The 23859-nt window shown below is 48.5% G+C and overlaps 1 protein-coding gene across 1 annotated transcript; it reads right to left on the reverse strand.

Annotated features, from left to right (window-relative positions):
• LOC143506833 (protein diaphanous homolog 3-like) lies at positions 1-22928 on the reverse strand (the record flags this gene model as incomplete). Its single annotated transcript, XM_076996451.1, has 10 exons — positions 22683-22928; positions 22454-22523; positions 16658-16794; positions 15465-15570; positions 6125-6235; positions 5225-5343; positions 4584-4700; positions 1056-1174; positions 853-917; positions 1-105 (listed from the first exon to the last, which is right to left on the reverse strand). Coding segments are annotated over exons 2-10 (891 nt in total), but the record flags the coding sequence as incomplete, so codon positions are not given.
• Positions 22929-23859: the final 931 nt, after the last annotated feature.

The raw sequence follows: 23859 nt of genomic DNA on the forward strand, positions 1-23859 counted from the left end.
CTGAGATCTGAAGGCCCGGAGCTCGGCCTGCAGCTCGGTGATGGCCTGGTCCTTCTTCAGCAGCTGGGCTAGGGCGTCCTGTCTGCCCAGGATCTCTTCATCAAACTGGAGGTCAAAAGGAGCATCACACTGGTTCATTAAACAAGGCCATGGGCCACACACACACACACACACACACACACGTCCGGATCATTTCAGGCGGCACACGCAGTGTGTAAAAGAACACAGGGAAGCCAGAAGGAGGCACAGCTGTGTTATCAGCGTGTCTGGAACAACACTTGGTAAACGCTGAAGTGATGGTGGAGGGATGAAATGCACCAAGAGAAGAATAAAAAATCCACCAAGCACTTCAGCATGTTGGTAAAAACTCCAAGTCCATGTTTTTCCACTTCAACTTCGACTAGTGTGAGGCGTAACGGCGTTGTTTGTTTGGTCTCTGGAGCCTTGGAAGAGGTGGGAGTGAGAGGTGCGGCGGGGGGTTGAGGCCTGTGTGCGGTAGCTCAACTCTCCACCACTATGCTGCTTTCTGACTGCAATTAACAAAGGTGTGCTCGGAATAATCAATAGCAGTCGCCTTTTTAATCTCAGCGTACTGTTAATTACAAATGGCTGTTTGAACGATTTCTAGTACTCTGCCTTTAATTAAGGAAAGTTAAAAGGTGCTTTATTGAATGTTCGTTCAAAGACCACATTCTTCAATACAGGTGCTGGGATGAGGTCAGCAGAGCAGTAAACTACAGATAGAGGAGGAGAGGGAGAGAGGGAGAGAGAGAAAGAGAGAGAGAGAGAGAGAACAGACACAGGGGTGGTGATGAGACACAGAAGAGTGAGGGACAGAGGAGAGACGTTTACCTTCTGAGATAACTCCAAGGCCTTTTGTTCATACTCGTCTGCCCGTGCCTTATCAACACACACCTCTGAAAACACACACCCATCCCAACACACACACAAGAAGCATGAGCAGTCCTCTTTCACACACACTCATGAGTGCAATTCACACTTACAATCCCCCACTACACACACTTTAAATGTCTCTCTCTCCCTCACACACAAACCTAGAAGGTGGCTGAAGTCCACATCCAGACGCTTGCGGTAAGAGAAGTCTGGGTCTGTGCCAGTGCGGTGTAGTACGATCTGAGACACGCACTCGTCTATGATCTTGAAGTACTGGGGGCTAAAGGAGAGAGAGGCAAAGTTTGCATTTACCATGACTGCTATCAGGAATATGGCCTTCAACACAGAGAAGAAAGAAAATACATTAGCCCAGCAAAATCTACTGGACTTATGAAATATCCAATAAAGTGTTCCCGTTTGTGCTGAAGGCTCCCTCTACACTTAAACCAGGCAGGTGGAAAGAGACAGACAATAAACGTCGGGCATTTATAAGGGCAGCCGGAGACATGAAGGCTCTCAATGCATCAGGTGTGTCTCAGGTGTGGCAGGATCGGCATGCAGCAGGTCCCGCCCCTTGCTCCGCCCCTTGCCATAGTCAACACACAATTAGCCTGCCTTTATAAGGCCCAGTCAGGCTGCGTGAAGGCAGAACCCGCTACTTACCTTGGTGGTCATGGGGGGGGGGGGGCGACGACTGATGGCGAAGGTTGAGGAGACCTTGATTCGGGATAAGAATTTAACAAGACACGCCATAGCTTAGGGGCAGCGGACACAATTTATGGCACTCACACGAAATCAATAAAGAGCACGATCCACTTAATCTCAAGAGCAAGGCCTGTGGCTGAGAGGAGAGCCTTCATCTACCTACTCATCACTGACACCTGCTGGCAGGGGAGCAACAGGGGGGATTTAAACAGCACCGGTACCAGCAGGCCAGAGCCATTCAGTCGGCCCGTGTGGAATACACTACCGCAACAGGAGAGTAACCTCAACCTCAACAGCACCGTCAAAACAGTGCGCAGAAGACCAAGTTCATGAGTTACTAAATAAATATTAAAGAAGCCAGCTAGCAGGATGGCTAATTTAACTCAAGTAAAGAGTTTATTTTCCTCTGGTAGAGGAAATGAATATACTGTCGACCTGAACTCTGGGAGCGGAGGCGGGATGCGTTAGGCAGGCTACAGAGGAAAGATGAAGAGCAGCGTCAGTGGGTAACCAGCTCCAGCGTGAGAGAACGATCCAGCCCCAGAGCCAGGAGGGGTCCTGGAGTCACTCAGAGCCCCCGCTCGGTTAGACCGGCCCCATTAGCAGGGAGCTGAGGGGAGCATCCCCTTACAAACACCATTATAAACCAGGGAGTTTAAACAGAGTGGTTCAGGAGCAGAAAGACCCAATTACTGGTTACATTAGTTAATGGAAGGTCTAAGAGAGTGATTGCCTGCCAGTGCATGTTAAATATTAATCAAATACACTGTGGACACAGTGGAATGTAGTCTGGATATAAAGCAAAGAAGAACTGTTCAGAGGAACCTGGTGAGCAGTAGTGTGTGGAGTGTGAACAGGCTGCGGTGGCGAACGGTCATCCCTCCTGGAGACCTTAGGGTGGCGTGGAGAACCACAGGAAGAGGAAACTAATCACACTTAGAGGCTCTGAATGCTCGGACTCCCCCAAGAGAGCCTTCTGATCAAGACAAGGTGTTATTTACACACGTGCACAAATGTGCGCGCACATGCAAGCACACATAATCTGCTCCTGGCAAACACACGAACACCTTCTGTGACCAAAAACTATAAAATGAAAAAAGCAAAAATAACTAAATAATGTGAAAAGAGGAGGGACAAAGAGAGTGTGTGTGTGTGTGTGTGTGTGTGTGTGTGAGAGAGAGAGAGAGAGAGAAGACAAAGAGGAAAGAGGAAAACGGAGCTGAGGTGAGTGTTTGTGAGATGAGAGGAAGATGAAAGCTGGCTCATTCTCTTTGTTGGACAATGTCACCTGGAGATTCAGAGACCAGCCCAGCAACAGAGCAGAGCTCAGAAAACAACACAGTCTCCCAACCACAGGGCAAGGGGTTAGGGATTAGGGGTTAGGGGTTAGGGGTTAGGGGTTACGGATTAGGGGTTAGGGTAATTTAAAGTGATAAGGGCGAAGGTGAAGCTATTAGGCACAATCAGAACCGATAAATAGAATCTGATGAAATAACTACAGATATACAGGAAAGTGGACGAGAGTGAATTTAGTTTGCACAGGAACCCCACGCATGTGTGAAGATTTTCACTCACACACACACAGATTAGCTTCTGGAGTGAGAGATGGTGACAAACACCAATGCAGAAAGAGCAGGTCGCAAGCGGCAGCCTGCAACAAGCACCACGACGGTGTGTGTGTGGAGTTACAGAGACGCTGGGTAAACCGGTGGAGATGACTCTTTACTCTGCATGGCAGCTGAAGGCCTGAAAGAGCAGGTTTAAGACACACTGTTTGATGCCCCTTCTGCAGATGGCTCTTGCTATCTTTAGTGCGTTTAGCACACAGCTCCTGTCAGGACAGAAACTCTCCAGCACGACACATCGCAGGGCCTGACAAGACCAAAAAGCCATTAGGGCATGCAAAACACAGAAGGCCTTTGTAGAGAGCGTATTATCAAACCAGCCACGTAGCTGACAATTACACGGGGTTTATACGGTTTATACGGCTCACAGCTGATTGTGTTTAAAAAGTTCTGACTAAAAAAGAACAACTGTGGCAAGGAAAGGTAGTTTTTGCCTTTGAACATGGTTCTCTCTCTCTCTCTCTCTCTCCCTCCCTCCCTCCCTCCTGTCTATCCACACTATAGATTTCTGAAAAGAAACACCTTTCATGAAGGAGGCTGTACATTAGCCCTGTGGGGAGGTGAGGGGAGAGACCTGTGGGGGGAGAGACCCGTGGGGAGGTGATGGGAGAGACCCGTGGGGAGGTGAGGGGAGAGACCTGTGGGGAGGTGATGGGAGAGACCCGTGGGGAGGTGAGGGGAGAGACCTGTGGGGAGGTGATGGGAGAGACCCGTGGGGAGGTGAGGGGAGAGACCCGTGGGGAGGTGAGGGGAGAGACCTGTGGTAGCCTTGATCCACGTGAGCCTCGGTCCACATTTCAAGGGGACAGTGTTGATTTTAGGTTGTAAATATTTCAGCATTCATTAGGAGAGTTACTCACCGATTAATATTTTGGTTGGACAAGCAAAAGTAGGCATTTGGAAGTCTTCCAGACTGAAGTCAGAGGGCTGAGACATTAGCGCTGTGAGGTTGTTTAGAGGTTCAGAAATGACAAACACGTTTTGTGTAATGAATGTCGATAGAAAGGCTGGGTTGTGGGAATGGATGGCGACACTTTCCTAGTGATTTGATTCGCTTGTTTTAAATATTTTACTTTTTTGAGAACATGTCTCTTGGTATTTTCTCTTCCTAGAGTAAATCTAATGAACATAGAAAAGCCAAAGTCTCTCCTGCCGTCTCTCACTCCATTTCTCTTACTCTCTCCTCCACTCTCCTTCTCTCCTTCTACCCCTCTCTTGCTCTGTCTCTCTCCTCTCCTCTCTTGCTCTCTCTCCTCCTTCTCTCTCTCTCTCCCCCTCCTTCTCCCTCTCTCCCTCTGAGAGACCCTCCATCACGTTTAATGTTCTTCCTTTTCGGCGAGCCCTTTTTTTAAGACTCACCGCACAAAGTAGTCATTTCGGATGAGCATGAGGTGCTGCAAGATGGAGAGGAAGTGCTCCTCAGCGTCTGTGTCCTTCACCATACTGTACACCACATTAAACACGTCTCCCGCCTCGGTACACGGGGGGTTAAGGAACATAGCTCACGCGGGCACACACACACACACACACACACACACACACCGCTCCAAATACAGTGGGATTGGGTGGATGATGAACGGCAATACTGATTGAAGAAAAAGGTATACTTACACACTTACCCACCACACACACACACACACACACACACATAAACCCACAAAACACACAGATGAAGTTCTTCTGATCAGAGCTGACACTACCGGAGACCTTTAATACATTGCTCTGACAAAAAGGCCTGCACGAGAATGATTTATGGGTGGAATTAAATCTAAGAAAATAAAATCAATGTGTCTACTGGAAACACATTACCCACGCTGGCCTGGTCAGTGTATGACCAGCACATTATTGCTGGAGATTAAAAAGTCCCCTGAGGGTCAAAAAGACAGAGAGAGAAAGAAAACGGGAGAGGCCATTTTAGTAATGTGGTTTACACCTGTGTGTGTGTGTGTGTGTGTGTGTGTGTGTGTGTGTGTGCACGTGTACAGCTGTCAAAAGGATATTCAAATTCACTTCTGATGTCCTCCAAGCGATGGGAGAACTCAATCATGTCCTCCTCCTTATGTTCCTCAAAGACCTTCAGCTGGATGTCCAGAGCCTCATTCCTGACAGCTCCCAGAGTCTGTGTGGACACACACACATGCACGCACGTGCACACACACACACACACACACACACGCACACACGCACACAATAAACAGCAACAAAGAGATTAGGACGGAAGATAAAAAGTAAAAAAGTCAGAAAGAAAACAGGAGTGAGAGGAAGAAACTGAGGGAAGGAGAAAGAACAAAGGACAGATGGAGAGAGGGGGAGAGAGTGGACAGAGGGAGAGAGGGAGGAAAAGACAGGAAAAAAAAACTGGCAGAAGGCAAATTTCATTTTCTCCTTATTACTTTTCGTCTGTAGACTTTCCCCATCACTCTATTATCCTGTCCTGTAGCAGAGAAGAGAGGCAGCCCTCCGTTTGAATAATAAATAAGACAGGAGCACAGCATTAATCTCCCTCACAGACACACACTCCATTTCATTTAATACACCCAGTGTCTGTTTTGTATGGGTAGTTCAGTCCGGTTTGTTCTCTGATGCTGAAAGAACATAACCGGCAGAGAAGAGAGAGGAAGAGTGAAAAGGCAAAGATAAAGGAACAGAGACAGAGAGGGAGAGGGAGAGAGACAGAGACAGAAAGCGAGTGAGATAGGAGAGAGGGAGAGACAGAGAGAGGGGAGCGGGAGAGAGACAGGGGAGGGAGCCCAATCCATTCCACTGCTGTAGCTATTGATTCAGCCAGATGACCTCTGCTCAGAACCTCATAAATTATTCGCAGAACTATTTTACAATATTTCACTCAAGTGGACAATTCATTTCAATATTAATACACAGGCAGTTGACAGGCCGCTTACCGGCAGCATCTCACGCAGGCCGCAGCGGATGAACTCATTTCGCACGTGCAGCCTGAAGTCCAACTCATCAGGAGACGTAACGAGGGCGTTGATGAGCTGCATACAAGCCACCTAGGGAGAGGAGAGAACATTCACTTTCACCGTGTGTGTGTGTGTGTGTGTGTGTGTGTGTGTGTGTGTGTGTGTGTGTGTGTGTGTGTGTGCGTGTGCGTGTTCATTACAAATCTCAATAAGCCCTGAACAGGCCCTGGGCAGACTGAAGGCAGGAAGGCCAACACTGCCTCAGTCAGATGTTTCACATCACCAACGCGGGTATTTGATGTTGGTGGCAACTTTTTCACAGTTCTTCTCAAGTCTTGAATACTGTAAGCAGCCCTCAGCGTCCCGGCAACGTTTTATTAGTGTCCCTCCCACAGAGATAAGTGAGATCCACGTCACACGTCCACTCAGGTAGCAAACGTGACGTTTTATTAGTGTCCCTCCCACAGAGATAAGTGAGATCCACGTCACACGTCCACTCAGGTAGCAAACGTGACGTTTTATTAGTGCCCCTCCCACAGAGATAGGTGAGATCCACGTCACACGTCCACTCAGGTAGCAAACGTGACGTTTTATTAGTGCCCCTCCCACAAAGATAAGTGAGATCCACGTCACATGTCTACTCAGGTAGCAAACGTGACGTTTTATTAGTGTCCCTCCCACAGAGATAAGTGAGATCCACGTCACACGTCAACTCAGGTAGCAAACGTGACGTTTTATTAGTGCCCCTCCCACAGAGATAAGTGAGATCCACGTCACACGTCCACTCAGGTAGCAAACGTGACGTTTTATTAGTGCCCCTCCCACAGAGATAAGTGAGATCCACGTCACACGTCCACTCAGGTAGCAAACGTGACGTTTCATTGGCCAGGAGGGAACTCATCTGCTTTTAGTTTGTGATTAGTTCATTTCTGACTGTGTGCTGACACACACAAATATCTGCTGATGAATCGTGTAACCGAGACTCTGGCAAGACAGCAAAACCAGCAACATTTCCAGAGGCAAAAAAGTCTTAACCTCTTTATGCAGTTCCAATTTTAAGCTCATTTTCAAACGATTTGTACTTCCACACTATAACACTAGTTATCTTACGATGCTTTCATTTTTGCTCCAATTTTTGGATTTTAATATTCCGCCCAGCAGGCCAGGAAATACGCTAACCTACAGCTGGAGGCCCATCATATGTTGTAGCACTCCTGCCCCCCCCAGCACAATACCACACTACACAGGAGGGGCAACCTGCTGCACACCTCCATACACACACACACGCACACGCGCGCACACACACACACACACATACATACACACACACACACACCCTGCTACTACACACCTCCCACTCCCACAGCCACACCCTCACCCTCACCCTTCCATTGACAGGCACACACACTTACCCACACCCTCACCCACTTATCCACACCTTCACCCTTCCACCGACAGCCACACCCACTTACCCACACCTTCACACACACACACACACACACACACACACACACACACACACCCTCCCAACTACATATCCACACCCTCCCACCCACATAGGCACACAGCCTCAAACCCAGACCCCCTCACCCCCACACAGTAAACCTTAATGGCTGTGTGTTGTGGGGAGGTGAAAACTGGTTTTTAGGATGTAGTTTGGCTGCAGTATTGCACAGTATTGCATGATTCATTAGAACCCAGGAGAAACTCAGCTTGAAGGACAATCATCATCCCTGCATCAGCAGGACAGAGAACAGAGGAATTCCCACGGCCCATTATGAATACTAAAGCTCCCACTAACACTGCCTTTGAACTTCCATTTTTGATACAGAAATTAAAGGTTACAACAATGTTTTATTTTCAGAATGGGTTTTATGCATTACAAACGTGTTAAGACATGGTAGCAGAAAGTTGATGGATGAACAAAAATACTGTTGTATTGGGAATGAAACTAATAGCCATCTTTCGAGTTATGTATTCAAGCAGAGTTTGTGTTTGTCGTACAACCCTGGGCTTGTAGCGGCCACAGGCTGGATCCCACGGGAGTGTCTGCTACTACAGGTTAGCCAAACAGAACTGAACAGTTCCGTTAGCACACAGCTCCCTGTTAGCACACAGCTCCCTGTTAGCACACAGCTCTTGGGCAGAAGAACTCTTATTTGCACCTCCATCAATCTACAAGGCACATTCTCCCCCTCCTGAGGAAAAATTTCTTCGATTACTTTTCAGTGACCATCATATATTCTTCAGTCGTTCAGTTGCGTGTGTGTGTGTGTGTGTGTGTGTGTGTGTGTGTGTGTGTGTGTGTGCGTGTGCGCGTGTATACACTCACCGTCCACTTTATTAGGTACACCTTGCTAGTACTGGGTTGGAGCTCCTTTGCCTTCAGAACTGCCTTAATTATTCGTGGCATAGATTCAACAAGGTACTGATAAACTTCCTCAGAGAGTCTGGTCCATATTGACATGATAACATCACTCAGTTGCTGCAGATTTGTCAGCTGCACTTTCATGACACAAATCTCCCCTTCCACCACATCCCAAAGGTGCTCTATTAGATTGAGATCTGGTGACTGTGGAGGCCATTCAAGTACAGTGAACTCATTGTCGTGTTCACGAAACCAGTCTGAGATGATTCACACTTTGACATGACATGACGTGTTATCCTGCTGGAAGTAGCCATCAGAAGATGGGTACACTGTGGTCATAAAGGAATGGACATGGTCAGCAACAATACTCAGGTAGGCTGTGGCATTGACACAATGCTCAATTGGTACTAATGGGCCCAAAGTGTGCCAGGAAAATATCTCCCACACCATTGCACCACCACCACCAGCCTGAACCACAGGATCCATGCTTTAATGTTGTTGATGCCAAATTCTGACCCTACCATCCAAATGTCATGGCAGAAATCGAGACTCATCAGACCAGGCAACGTTTTTCCAATCTTCTATTGTGCAAACTGTAACCTCAGTTTCCTGTTCTTAGCTGACAGGATTGACTCCCGGTGTGGTCTTCTGCTGCTGTAGCCCATCCGCCTCAAGGTTCAATATGGTGCGCGTTCAGAGATGCTCTTCTGCATGCCTTGGTTGTTACTGTTGCCGTTCTATCAGCTCAAACCAGTCTGGCCATTCTCCTCTGACCTCTGGCATCAACAAGGCATTTGCACCTACAGAACTGCTGCTCATTGGATATTTTCCTTTTTCGGACCATTCTCTGTAAACCCTAGGAGATAGTTGTGCGTGAAAATCCCAGTAGATCAGCAGTTTCTGAAATACTCAGACCAGATCGTCTGGCACCAACAACCATGACACGTTCAAAGTTCCTTAAATCACCTTTATTCCCCATTCTGATGCTCAGTTTGAACTGCAGCAGATCATATTGGTCATGTCTACATGCCTAAATGCATTGAGTTGCTGCCACGTGATTGGCTGATTCGACATTTGCAATGATGATCAGTTGGACTGGTGTACCTAATAAAGTGGATGGTGAGTGTATGTGTGTGCATGTGTGTGTGTGTGTGTGTGTGTGTGGTAGGACAGTAATGGTACATTCATAGTGCTGCACATTCCCCCCTTTAAAAACCAACAGTGCATATTCTCACACTTTCATGGCTGTGTACTGAGAGATGGAACTGACAGAAGCGATCATCACTCTGAAGTCCCCAGAGGTTGGCAATTATTTCGAGACAAATCCTATGGTATAATCATACACAGGTGCTAGAATTAGCATCAACCAGGTTATAGATATGCACGCTTGTGCAATCATACAATCAATCATCCAGAGAGACCTTAACAATATGAAGTGTTTTGATTGCAAGATGCTATTCAGCAATAGATATAGAAAGACAGACAGAGAGAGAGAGAGAGAGAAAGAGAGAGAGAAAGAGAGAAATAGAATGATATGAGCTATGCACTTAAGTAAAGCCTTTATGTAGTCCTACTGATCAGATTAGTAATGGGCCTGCCTATCGATTCATGAGGTCAAACATGAGCGGGCTGCACTACCACGACCCATAAGAACCAGGCGCTGTATCAGTACAGCTATGAAGAAGTGCGCCCTGCTGTCTCTCCTGCAGGGGGGTGTCTATGTCTCAGAAGCATCTCACACGCTTTCTTTACTCGAAGCTGGAAAGGGCCCCTAAAAAAGGTCTTGGGCATGTGTGAAGTTTAACCATATGCCCAGATGTTGCTATATTACAGCCATGCAATGAGGGGCAGAACCAGGGTGATCACACTGCACTATCAATCAAACCAAGACCGGACCACCTGCTTTTGACTGTCACAGTTGTCCAGAGTTGATTGTTATCTGGGAAACACAGACAAGAAGGGTCATATTTGAAGCAAGAGGATTACAACTGCAATTCCCAATTGGTAAACCAGCATTTTTTGGGTGTGTGTGTGTGTGTATGCGTGACCATGTTGTGTTGGCAGGCAGCGTGTTAAAGAAGGGACAGAGACTACAGTGAACAGAGCATTTTGTGTGTGTGTGTGTGTGTGTGTGTGTGTGTGTGTGTGTGTGTGTGTGTGTGTGTGTGTGTGTGTTATAGAAGGGGCAGAGACCACAGTGAACAGAGCACTTTGTGTGTGTGTGTGTGTGTGTGTGTGTGTGTGTGTGTGTGTGTGTGTGTGTGTGTGTATGTTATAGAAGGGGCAGAGACCACAGTGAACAGAGCACTTCTCTTCTCACCTCCCTCTGCTACCAATTAAACTGCAATACTGAGGCTTTAAACAGTCTTAGCAATGCAGCCGCTGAGGGAAGATAACAGACACCCCCCATACAGACCACCTCTCCCCCAACACTCACATCACCCTCATTCAGCACACACCACCACTCCAACACTCACCCCACCCTCATTCAGCACACACCTCTCCCCCAACACTCACCCCACCCTCATTCAGCACACACCACCACTCCAACACTCACCCCACCCTCATTCAACACACACCATCACTCCAACACTCACCCCACCCTCATTCAGCACACACCTCTCCCCCAACACTCACCCCACCCTCATTCAGCACACACCACCACTCCAACACTCATCCCACCCTCATTCAGCACACACCTCTCCCCCAACACTCACCCCACCCTCATTCAGCACACACCTCTCCCCAACACTCACCCCACCCTCATTCAGCACACACCACCACCCCAACACTCACCCCACCCTCATTCAGCACACACCACCACTCCAACACTCACCCCACCCTCATTCAGCACACACCTCTCCCCCAACACTCACCCCACCCTCATTCAGCACACACCTCTCCCCCAACACTCACCCCACCCTCATTCAGCACACACCACCACTCCAACACTCATCCCACCCTCATTCAGCACACACCTCTCCCCCAACACTCACCCCACCCTCATTCAGCACACACCTCTCCCCCAACACTCACATCACCCTCATTCAGCACACACCACCACTCCAACACTCACCCCACCCTCATTCAGCACACACCTCTCCCCCAACACTCACCCCACCCTCATTCAGCACACACCACCACCCCAACACTCACCCCACCCTCATTCAGCACACACCTCTCCCCCAACACTCACCCCACCCTCATTCAGCACACACCACCACTCCAACACTCACCCCACCCTCATTCAGCACACACCTCTCCCCCAACACTCACCCCACCCTCATTCAGCACACATCTCTCCCCAAACACTCACCCCACCCTCATTCAGCACACACCACCACTCCAACACTCATCCCACCCTCATTCAGCACACAGCTCTCCCCCAACACTCACCCCACCCTCATTCAGCACACACCTCTCCCCAACACTCACCCCACCCTCATTCAGCACACACCACCACCCCAACACTCACCCACCCTCATTCAGCACACACCACCTCTCCCCCAACACTCACCACACCCTCATTCAACACACACCACCACCCCAACACTCACCCCACCCTCATTCAGCACACACCTCTCCCCCAACACTCACATCACCCTCATTCAGCACACACCTCTCCCCCAACACTCACCCCACCCTCATTCAACACACACCTCTCCCCCAACACTCACCCCACCCTCATTCAGCACACACCACCACCCCAACACTCACCCCACCCTCATTCAGCACACACCACCACCCCAACACTCACCCCACCCTCATTCAACACACACCTCTCCGCCAACACTCACATCACCCTCATTCAGCACACACCACCACTCCAACAGTCACCCCACCCTCATTCAGCACACACCACCACCCCAACACTCACCCCACCCTCATTCAGCACACACCTCTCCCCCAACACTCACCCCACCCTCATTCAGCACACACCTCTCCCCAACACTCACCCCACCCTCATTCAGCACACACCTCTCCCCCAACACTCACATCACCCTCATTCAGCACACACCACCACCCCAACACTCACCCCACCCTCATTCAGTACACACCACCACCCCAACACTCACCCCACCCTCATTCAGCACACACCACCACCCCAACACTCACCCCACCCTCATTCAACACACACCTCTCCCCCAACACTCACCCCACCCTCATTCAGCACACACCTCTCCCCCAACACTCACATCACCCTCATTCAGCACACACCACCACCCCAACACTCACATCACCCTCATTCAGCACACACCTCTCCCCCAACACTCACCCCACCCTCATTCAGCACACACCACCACCCCAACACTCACCCCACCCTCATTCAGCACACACCACCACCCCAACACTCACATCACCCTCATTCAGCACACACCTCTCCCCAACACTCACCCCACCCTCATTCAGCACACACCTCTCCCCCAACACTCACATCACCCTCATTCAGCACACACCACCACCCCAACACTCACATCACCCTCATTCAGCACACACCTCTCCCCAACACTCACCCCACCCTCATTCAGCACACACCTCTCCCCCAACACTCACATCACCCTCATTCAGCACACACCACCACCCCAACACTCACCCCACCCTCATTCAGTACACACCACCACCCCAACACTCACCCCACCCTCATTCAGCACACACCACCACCCCAACACTCACCCCACCCTCATTCAACACACACCTCTCCCCCAACACTCACCCCACCCTCATTCAGCACACACCTCTCCCCCAACACTCACATCACCCTCATTCAGCACACACCACCACCCCAACACTCACATCACCCTCATTCAGCACACACCTCTCCCCCAACACTCACCCCACCCTCATTCAGCACACACCACCACCCCAACACTCACCCCACCCTCATTCAGCACACACCACCACCCCAACACTCACATCACCCTCATTCAGCACACACCTCTCCCCCAACACTCACCCCACCCTCATTCAGCACACACCACCACCCCAACACTCACCCCACCCTCATTCAGCACACACCTCTCCCCCAACACTCACCCCACCCTCATTCAGCACACACCTCTCCCCCAACACTCACCCCACCCTCATTCAGCACACACCACCACCCCAACACTCACCCCACCCTCATTCAGCACACACCTCTCCCCCAACACTCACATCACCCTCATTCAGCACACACCTCTCCCCCAACACTCACCCCACCCTCATTCAGCACACACCACCACCCCAACACTCACCCACCCTCATTCAGCACACACCACCACTCCAACACTCACCCCACCCTCATTCAGCACACACCTCTCCCCCAACACTCACATCACCCTCATTCAGCACACACCACCACCCCAACACTCACCCCACCCTCATTCAGCACACACCACCACCCCAACACTCACCCCACCCTCATTCAGCACACACCTCTCCCCCAACACTCACCCCACCCTCATTCAGCACACACCTCTCCCCCAACACTCACCCCACCCTCATTCAGCACACACCACCACCCCAACACACACCTCTCCCCAACACTCACCCCACCCTCATTCAGCACACACCTCTCCCCCAACACTCACCCCACCCTCATTCAGCACACACCACCACCCCAACACTCACCCCACCCTCATTCAGCACACACCTCTCCCCCAACACTCACCCCACCCTCATTCAACACACACCACCACTCACACCACCCTCATTCAACACACACACACACACACACTCACTCACTCACAGGCAGAGTGGCGTGAACACTGCACACGTGGGTTCATGTCTCTGCTTTCCTCACACACCCCAGAGGCCCTGACAGCAGCCTGTGTTCAGGATCACCACCACGTGGTCAAAGGGCCACAGTCTAGTGAGGAAAAGCAGCGAGCAGTCATCAGCCCTTGTGCCAGACACCCACCCACTCACTCACGCACATGCACACGCGTGACATCACGGGTGGCGTCACACACATCACAGGGAGTCGGCCACCTCAAATTCCCTTTTCATCAGACAATGTTATCAAGCAAAGGCAAAGAATACTACATGTGTTTGTAGTATACTACAAACAACAAGAATACTACATGCCGTTGTAGTATACTATAAACAACAAGAATACTACATGCCGTTGTAGTATACTATAAACAACAAGAATACCATATGCCTTTGTATCCAGTATACCGATCACTAGTAGCCTGGCTACTGAATGACTGCTAGAGAGGAGACACATGAGTGCAGTGGAGGAACATCTCAGACTCCAGTGAAGGAACATCTCAGACTCCAGTGGAGGAACATCTCAGACTGCAGTGCTGTTGAAGCTGCACACCCACACTGCTCCGCTCCTCTCTGGGGCTGTGCTAACTACTGTGACTGCTTTATTCTACAGGGAATTTCACAGCGTCCCTTTCAGTCAACAGAGCCTGCCTGTCCACCCACTCGGAAATTTTAATTAACGTGTAAAAGCCCTGCAGAACATAAATACGGGATTTCAAAAAACTTTTGTGTTGTAAAAGTTCAGCATATGCTATAGAGCTATTAGTTTAAATTTTGCCTATTACAAAGCCCAAATGTTAGTAATCATTTCAAAGCTGTAACTGGGTAGCCTGAAGATCTCTTTAAATGAATCATCTGATGTAGTTGTTGCTTTAAGAGATGTTGCTCGTTTGTTTGTGTCTGATTTTATTTTTGTTTAGTACAGTCGGACTGGCTATGCAAGCATGGTTGTAGGATTGCAGGCAGACAGGCATGGGTGGAGGCAGATGGGTGGTGCAAGGTGGGGTGTCAATTGGTCTCTAGTGTGTGTGGGTTCTAGTGGGGGCAGGTGGTGTCCTGGTGGGGGGTGCCCTAGTGGAGGAAGTTAAGGCAGGTGGTGATTGAGCAGGGGGGAGGACAGACAGGTGGTGCTGTAGCAGGAGGAAGCGGAGGGTTGGGAGGGTTGGGTGGTGCCCCTGCGTGGTCAGGGAGGACTCCTACCTGCAGCTGGATGGAGCGGTCCGAGAGGCCCTGCACTATGGGACTGAAGCGCCTGGTCCCTCGTCTCTCACCTGCACCCGTGATGGCGTCCAGCACCTTCTCCAGTCTGCAGAAACACACCACACGTCAGCACACAGGGCCGCAGGGCCTCAAGGGCCACGTGACCATCAGCTCCTCCTGCAGCCGGCAGGGGCCTTGTTCTCACGCCACTGCTTCTAATGTCACTGCCTCTCACGCCACTGCCTCTAATGCCACTGCATCTAATGCCACTGCCTCTCACGCCACTGGCAGTGGCCTCTCCCTGACTCTCACGCCACTGCCTCTCATGCCACTGCCTCTCCCTGACTCTCATGCCACTGCCTCTCATGCCACTGCCTCTCCCTGACTCTCATGCCACTGCCTCTCCCTGACTCTCACGCCACTGCCTCTCATGCCACTGCCTCTCCCTGACTCTCATGCCACTGCCTCTCCTGCTCTGATTTGTCTCTCCACCTCACTTTACATCTAATAACTTTCTTTTCTTTCCTAGAAATTATATTTCTTTTTTTTTTATCACTGCAGTATTTACTTGGCATGGCTACAGGGGTTACTTTCACACTGAGAGCATTCTGATAACACACCAGTAATGAATTTTTTGCTCATTTTTGCCAAATGTACCCTGCGGGTGAGATCCAATCTCAGGCCAGAAACACTCAGAGAGGATAGATTCAGGGAGATAAGGAGTGAAGTTGACATGATCAATATATGAGAGGATGTGAGTGGACCCCGACAAGGCCACGGGACAGCAAAGCCACCCAGGGAAAATATTACATGAGCTCAAACACTTTGACACCAACACTAGGCAGTAAAGTCATGAAAACACATTTTGCTTAAGAAACCCATACAGTACAGCTGAGGCGTGATTTGTTTAAAATGTGAACATGCTTCTACTAACTCATTTTTTAGTTTTCCAGCTGAATTAAGCAAGGCTTTTGATTTCATGGCAACTGCCTTCATGACGTCTGGTGGAACTGAGGTGACATTGAATGAGGTTCACATAGCTTTCACACACACACACACACACACACACACACACACACACACACACACACACACACACACCCCAGAAAACATTCAGTCACATCCAGGTCAGTGCTGGGCCCCGGATGAAGGCCAGAGAGACAGATACGGGCAGCGGACACCGGGGAACGTACATGTTGTCCTCTCCCACGATGCAGATGGCAGAGAGCAGTTTGACGACGTCTGTCATCATGGCCGGCTGACAGGGATCCATGGCCTGAGCCAGCAGCACCAGGCTCCTCTCCTCCCCGAGGATCCGCTCCAGTCCATACTGCCAACACACAGAAATAACTCCATCAGCGCCGAGCCCACTGCCTACAGAGAGGAGCTCCAAGTGGGCGGAGCCACTTGCACTATAGCTGTTCTCTGGTTAATAAAACTACTTAAGTGAATATTCTGGCATGCTAAGAAGTTCTCCGTTGTTCTTCAATACTCCAACGCCATATCTAAGAATATCTATTCTATTCTATATCTAGCATACCGTTGTTTTATGAGGCAAGTTTATTTATACGGCACCTTTCACACACAACGGCAACTCAAAGTGATATAATATCCCAACGCCATTCACAAGAATATTGTTGAAGTAACTTCTCAAATTTTCTGCGCTTGATTAACAGGTCTGTGGTTCTGTACACTTGGCCGTGCGTCTGTTTTTGTACAAGGTATTTTCTGAGTGCTTTGCTTTCTCAGGGTACACGTATTCGCTTCATTCTGTTCCATTTTAATGAAAAGAGCTTTAATGTAGCTGTAATGACTCTTAACACAGTTACTCTATGGCAGATGATCCATGGTTCTGTTGATCTGCACTGGCTGTGAGAGTGATCCAATCCAGAACTACAGCCCCACTGTCACAGAGACTTCTGGGAAACGCTGGCTATAGACAGTACCCAGAACATTGATTTCCTTTTAGCTAATGTAGTTTGATTATTTAACCTTGTTTGCATTATTCTTAAGCAGAAGTGTTATCCATATCCTACAACTGTTTCCATTATTTAAATACCTGGAACGTGATTGGGCCCTTTTAATATCTACTAGAAGACACATAGCCAATGCAGTGAGACTCAGGAATATTAATATGGAGCAGACATTTCTCCCCTAAAGTTTTAAATGAGTGGTGACACTTCAGAGGATGAGAGGTCTGAGAATGTGAGCCGGGCCTGGACACTCTGCAGTCTGAAGACTCGACCTTGGGATAATGACACCAGTGCACATGTGATCAGGGATATGTAAATGTTAGAATGAGAGTGAGAGAGAGAGAGAGAGAGAGAAAGTGTGTGTGTGTGTCTGTGTGTGTGAGAGAGACAGAGAGGGAGAAAGTGTGTGTGTGTGTGAGAGAGACAGAGAGGGAGAGAGAGAGAGAGGGGGAGAGAGAGAAAGTGTGTGTGTGTGAGAGAGACAGAGAGGGAGAGAGAGAGAGAGAAAGTGTGTGTGTGTGTCTGTGTGTGTGTGTGAGAGAGAGAGAGAGAAAGTGTGTGTGTGAGAGAGACAGAGAGGGAGAGAGAGAGAGAGGGAGAGAGAGAAAGTGTGTGTGTGTGAGAGAGACAGAAAGGGAGAGAGAGAGAGAGAGAGAGCGGGAGAGAGAGAGAGAGAGAGAGAGAGAGGAGAGAGAGAGAGAGAGAGAGAGACAGAGAGGGAGAGAGAGAGAGAGAGAGGGAGAGAGAGAGAGAGGGAGAGAGAGAGAAAGGGGGGGGGGAGCAAAAGGGAGCTAAGTAGAGAGTGCACAAGAGAGGAAAGAGCAAAAGGGGGAGGGAGAGAGAGAGAGCGCATGTTCAAAGAAGAGATAGAACATATAAGGAGAGAGAGACGGAGAGGAAGGGAAGGAGACAGAGTGAACAGGAGGGGGGGGAAGCAGAAAAGAGATTGACAGAGAGAGAGAGAGAGATGCAAAGAGGTAGATGAATTCACAGATGCAGGCGCGGGCCAGAGGAGCCTTGGGGGTCTGGAATGACAAGCGCAGTTGGAAGAGCTCAAACACAGCTGAGAACAGCCCTGGCTTTGAGAAGATGAGGGGTCCGGGCTAACGGCAGACAGCACCGCCACATCACTACACGTGGGGGTGGACCGCCACACACTCCGGTGACCAAATCACACTCAAGACCTCCTCCAGTCGTCAGTCACAAGAACCACGCCACGTTTCTGCTTGCACTCTAACTAAAATGGACACAATTAAATATAATTTATTTCCCTGTTATTTATATAGTCATAACACATCAAAAACATTTGTATCCATCTATAATTTTGCAGTGACTATTACCTAAAGCAGCCTGCATGGCGCATCAGACATAATTATATACAGCATTATTACACACTGTGTGTGTACAACTTTTAATTACCGTTTTATTATAAATTATATATTACACACACACACACCAAGAGAGTACAGATTCAGTCAAATCAAAAAGATATATTAAGGGTTTTAGAGATTTTATTATGTTGTCAAAAATATTAATGACTTGTAAAAGCCTTTTTTCGATCTGACCAGATGTTCTTCAGTTGAATCCCCATAAGAATTTAGACGTGAAAAGACGGTCCTTTCGGTGGAGCCGTGGAGAGGCAGAGTTCTTGGGGAGTGTTTGTGTGCTAATGTGTGAAAGCATGTTACTGCTGTTCTCCGTCTTCATTTGGTGAAGCGTTTGCCAGCTGGACAGGAACACCTGTCTGGCACACGCGCTACGGGTGAAAAATATCCCAGTGTGCCGTGGGGCAGCAGAAGAGGTCTGGAGTGGCGACAGGCCTGTGGGTAAATAACAATTTCCCCACCTGATTACACAAGAGCTTACAGGCTGAGAGAGAGAGAGAGAGAGAGAGAGAGAGAGAGAGAGAGAGAGAGAGAGAGAGAGAGAGAGAGAGAGAGAGGACAGGAGGGGAAGAGAAGGGAGAATGTGTGTTGAAAGAGTGGGAGATAAAAAGAATGAAGAAGCAGTATGTGTGCATGTGTGCGCGACAGAGTGATAGTGAGAGAGAGAGAGAGAGAGAGCGCAAGATGAAATGGAGGAAGAGACACAGTACACAGAGAGACAGTGTGATTTTGTAACAGGGTGGCTAGGATGTCTTTCTGCAGCCCAACCTGATAAAATGTTCAACAGAGAGAAAGTTTCACAGATCTTATGACCCATTTTAATATTTTAATTAAAAAATGGCTCATGCTTAATGAAGCATGCTGACATAATCAATTATCTTGTATTCTTTTAGTGAAATTGATAGATATATTATTAACTGTGAGCAGACGTGCAGACAATTAATAAATCAACTACAAAACTCAACAAGAAGGCGACAGACAGGAAGGCGACAGGCAGGAAGGTGGCGGTTCAGAGCATACGGACAGGAGTGTGTGAGCATGCCGGGTGTGATCTTGTGATCATGAAGAGTGCTAAACAGCTAGAGGCGGCGTCGCAAAATCTGAAACCATCTCTGCATGGTCCTCCCACCCACTCGTCACCATGGCGAGACATATTTACCCAGCCCAGCGATGTCCACCCAATCAGAGATCCCCGAGCCTACTGACCGTAGCAGGGTGCAACAAACACGGTAGCACAGGTCAAGGCCCACTCTGCTGTGCACAACGCAGTCTAGTGTTTTCACGTCTGAGGGGGGTGGGGGGGAGGAGATGACTCCGCAGACTGCAGGCCACCTCCAGCACATCAGAATCACTACTGGACGCCCTCATCCATCAGCCAGCTCTAACAGGGGTGGGCAAATCATTAAAAGCCCCCTGCCAAACTTCTCTTGTACTGGTGCCCAGGGACCCCATCCCCCCCTTTCCAAGTTCTAAGTGTTACACAAAGCCTTTCTGGGGGTGGGGGGGGCTCATGTCTCATCAGCTCCAGCCAAACGAGAGCACCGTCCTGTGGGACTGCGTGGGTGGGTGAGGGGGCGTGGCCGACTAGGAGAATCAGGGCAGTGATAGGACGGTCTTGACCGGGCTGTGTTGGACAGGTACCGGGCGTCTGTGCTGGCGCTCTACAAACACCTAGGGCTGGCCCGAATAGCGTTTTTTGAGCTCCGGATATTCGGCACTGATTCGAAGCGAATATTCGAAGCTTCGTTTTTAAATAAGACGGATTAAAAACAAATTATATTAAGAATATAAAATACTTTCTAAAACGGGTCAGAAACTGGCGGACCGCGGTCCGGATCCGGACCCGAACGCAGTCCTGTCCGGACCCAATCTCATTCCTGATTTACTGGATACGGAAATGCCATCCCATCCGGACCCAGAATAAATTGTTAAAAATATTTCTTAATTTTGACGGGAGAATTCATTTTAAACCGGAGCATTTATTTCACCGCTATTGAAAATATTGAAAATAGCGCTGAACTCCGTCACGAGTGTTACGTCCCCCGGACCGCAGGCCAGAGCTATCTGCCAAATTTGGCCCGCAGAACAATATAGTTGATTAACCCTGTTCTAAACAAATGAACTTTTTTATATTGAGCTTATAGCTTAAGTGCAAAACCACAAAAAACAGCTATTTAGCTACGCACTGCACATCATTAAACTGAAATCGGCCAACAACAACACAATTTACAATGACTTTCGATCACTGTAATATAATTAACAATGTTTAAGAATATAAAATACTTTCTGGACAAACAAATTTTTTTGTTTCAAGTAGGCCTATAACCCAAGTACTAAAACACAAAAACACAGCTATTCACTGGGCCGGCTTGCGCAGCGGAGCAGCCGCGGACACTGGGCCGATGTGCGCAGCGAAAAAATCGGGGGGGGAAACACAAAAAAAGACATGAAACGCGGGGAGAAACATTCTGTAAACAACAGACTTTTAATAGCTTCAAAAGAAATCAATATTAAATTATTATAGATTACAGGGAAGCTTAAACAAACGCCAAATTTAATAACGGAGCACACACATTAAAAATACCTAATACCCAGGGCTTAATTTGAGCCGGATCCTGCTGGAATATGATCCGGGAACTCTTTAATTTTGAAGCGTGCGTTCCGGTAACTGTCTGCCTCGATCCGGCAACATTTTATGTTGTCCGCTGTTTGCGTTCCGGCATCGTTTGATTTACAAATTAAGCACTGCTAATACCTAATGCATTTTGCCTCTCATATACCGCCATTAACCTGAACGGAACTGTAACGTTAGAGTGAGGCGGAGCTAAGAAAAAAAAACACGAATATCCGAATACCAAAATTAAAAACCGAATACCTACTCAATGACCGAATATCCGAATATCTGAATATTCGGGTCCAGCCCTACAAACACCATGAAGAGAAGAGAGGACTAGGACAACCAAGCTTTTGCTCTCATGTAAAAGTCTCATTCCATTTCTCCAGCAGTAACCTTAGAAATAGTCAAAGGTCTGGACCCTGGATCTCCGAGTTATAATGTGTTTTAATGAATGCGTTGCGTCTTACGATAAATGAAACTGAAAGATCGGTCATGTGTAGCCAGAGGATGATGAAGTCGGTCCGTGATGCTCTCTACAGAACGTTGACAGCTTGTGAGGCCTTGGGCCACGGTGCCGGTTCTGCAGTCATTCGGTTATTTAAATGGTCAGATTTTTCTCCTTTCTTTCTTAACCAACCTCAGCAGATCATTAAACTCATTTAAACTACACTCAAGTGTAGAATCAACGAAGCCAAATTTAAGTTATGTAGAAAATATGAATATTTTAGGATATACACTGGCCATTGCATTCTTAATTCAAATCCTGTCGGAAAAGAAAGAACTATTACAGTAATACCTCAACAGAAAGATGTACTGAATTACCTTTTAGTGTGAAGATAGAAAATGGTGACTGATGGACTTTAAATTACTTCAGATGACTTAAGAAGCACTCTGGCCAATATGTAGCGCTAGTCTGTCGTAGAGTCGGAGGCTCTTCTAGGACCTGCTGTTATTCCAACATTACCTTGTTATTCACATGCCCACGTTACCTTGTTGTTCACATGGCCACATTACCTTGTTGTTCATGAAAGCCCTCAGGCACTGGATGACTTTGTACTGACTCTTCTTATCAACCTTCTCCTGGCTGCAAAGAGAGAAACCAGTGTGATTAGAAAGTGACGCAAAAATACAGCCAGACAGTTGCACTAAACTGTCCCCTCGAAATCAAGACGAGAGGCTGCAAGCATTGCATGTTTCAGTGCAACTCATTGCAGGGACTTATGGGTAATGTAGTCCATCTTACTGGTTTTTGTGCAGGAGACGCTCCAGTATATCCAAAAGAAGACCCAGGCCCTCATGACCGAAACTCTGCACCCAGCTGTCAACACACAACACACAGAAACATAACAATGAAATGAAAACACTGACAAATGGTGGCAAGCAGCAGCAGTGTGAAAGTGAGACGTTGGTGAACTGAACGTCCTTCTTTCCTCTCCTTCACAACGCCACTTCAAGTTTCCCTGTCTGCCTTCTGTTTGCTCTCCCAGTTTCCCTTCACTGACCCCAGTGCTGGCAATGAGGAAAGTGCCGGGTTACTTTATGAGTTGATATCCCATATTAACCCAATCAAGCTCCCGACATTACACACTGGCAAAAGGCAGAAACAGATGAAAGTCAATAGGCCTTATCAGGGCAGTGTTTGTTAGACCCTATTAAATGTCAGCACATTCCTCTCTCTCCAGGAGATTAAGCTCTGCCCCTGGAGCAATGGGCAAAGGCATTGCTAATGGAGCGAAGATGTTTATTTTAATTCCATTCAAACAGAATCTCGCGCTCTGCAGCTCGATTGATTTGCCCACTAGTGGCGGAGGAAAATACCACAGTGCAAATCTGAGTCTGCAGTAAGAAGAGCAAGAAGATGTGGAGTGAAACACCGATTAATAAAACGTATTAAACATGATTAACCCGGGTTATCTTCAGACCTTGCACAGTGCAACACATCTCTGATCAGTGAACAGTGAAAGGAGACCAAATGTTGCATGAGAAGAAGTAAAGTAGACTATTATGTAAAAAGAAAAAAAAACAGAGAGAGACAGACAGAGAGAGCGAGCACTGAACCACTCAGTGAGACCACGAGCCAATCTCTATTCCTGCAATCAGACAGGCAGGTAAACAAACACACATGCAGTCTAAACTCTTCCACCACTCACTGCTGTGTATCTCTATACTTAAGCCCATCTAGCCGTGGGCTGCTGCAGCCGCTTCACTCCACCTGACGCCCACAATAGCAAAGAATCCGCAAAAGAGGGACGCCACAGCCCGTCCCTCGCTTGTCTCCGCTATCACCACCGCCCCTCTCTGCAGAAATACCAGAGCGCCGGGCTGTTGATCACGTCACTCGTGACAGGGCGGCGAGGGGCTGTGAGGGGCTGTGAGGGGCTGCTCCGCTCTGCGCCTGTGAAATTGCCTCAGTGCGGGCG

The sequence above is a fragment of the Brachyhypopomus gauderio genome, unplaced genomic scaffold (assembly GCF_052324685.1).
Source record: "Brachyhypopomus gauderio isolate BG-103 unplaced genomic scaffold, BGAUD_0.2 sc539, whole genome shotgun sequence".
NCBI lineage: Eukaryota > Metazoa > Chordata > Actinopteri > Gymnotiformes > Hypopomidae > Brachyhypopomus > Brachyhypopomus gauderio.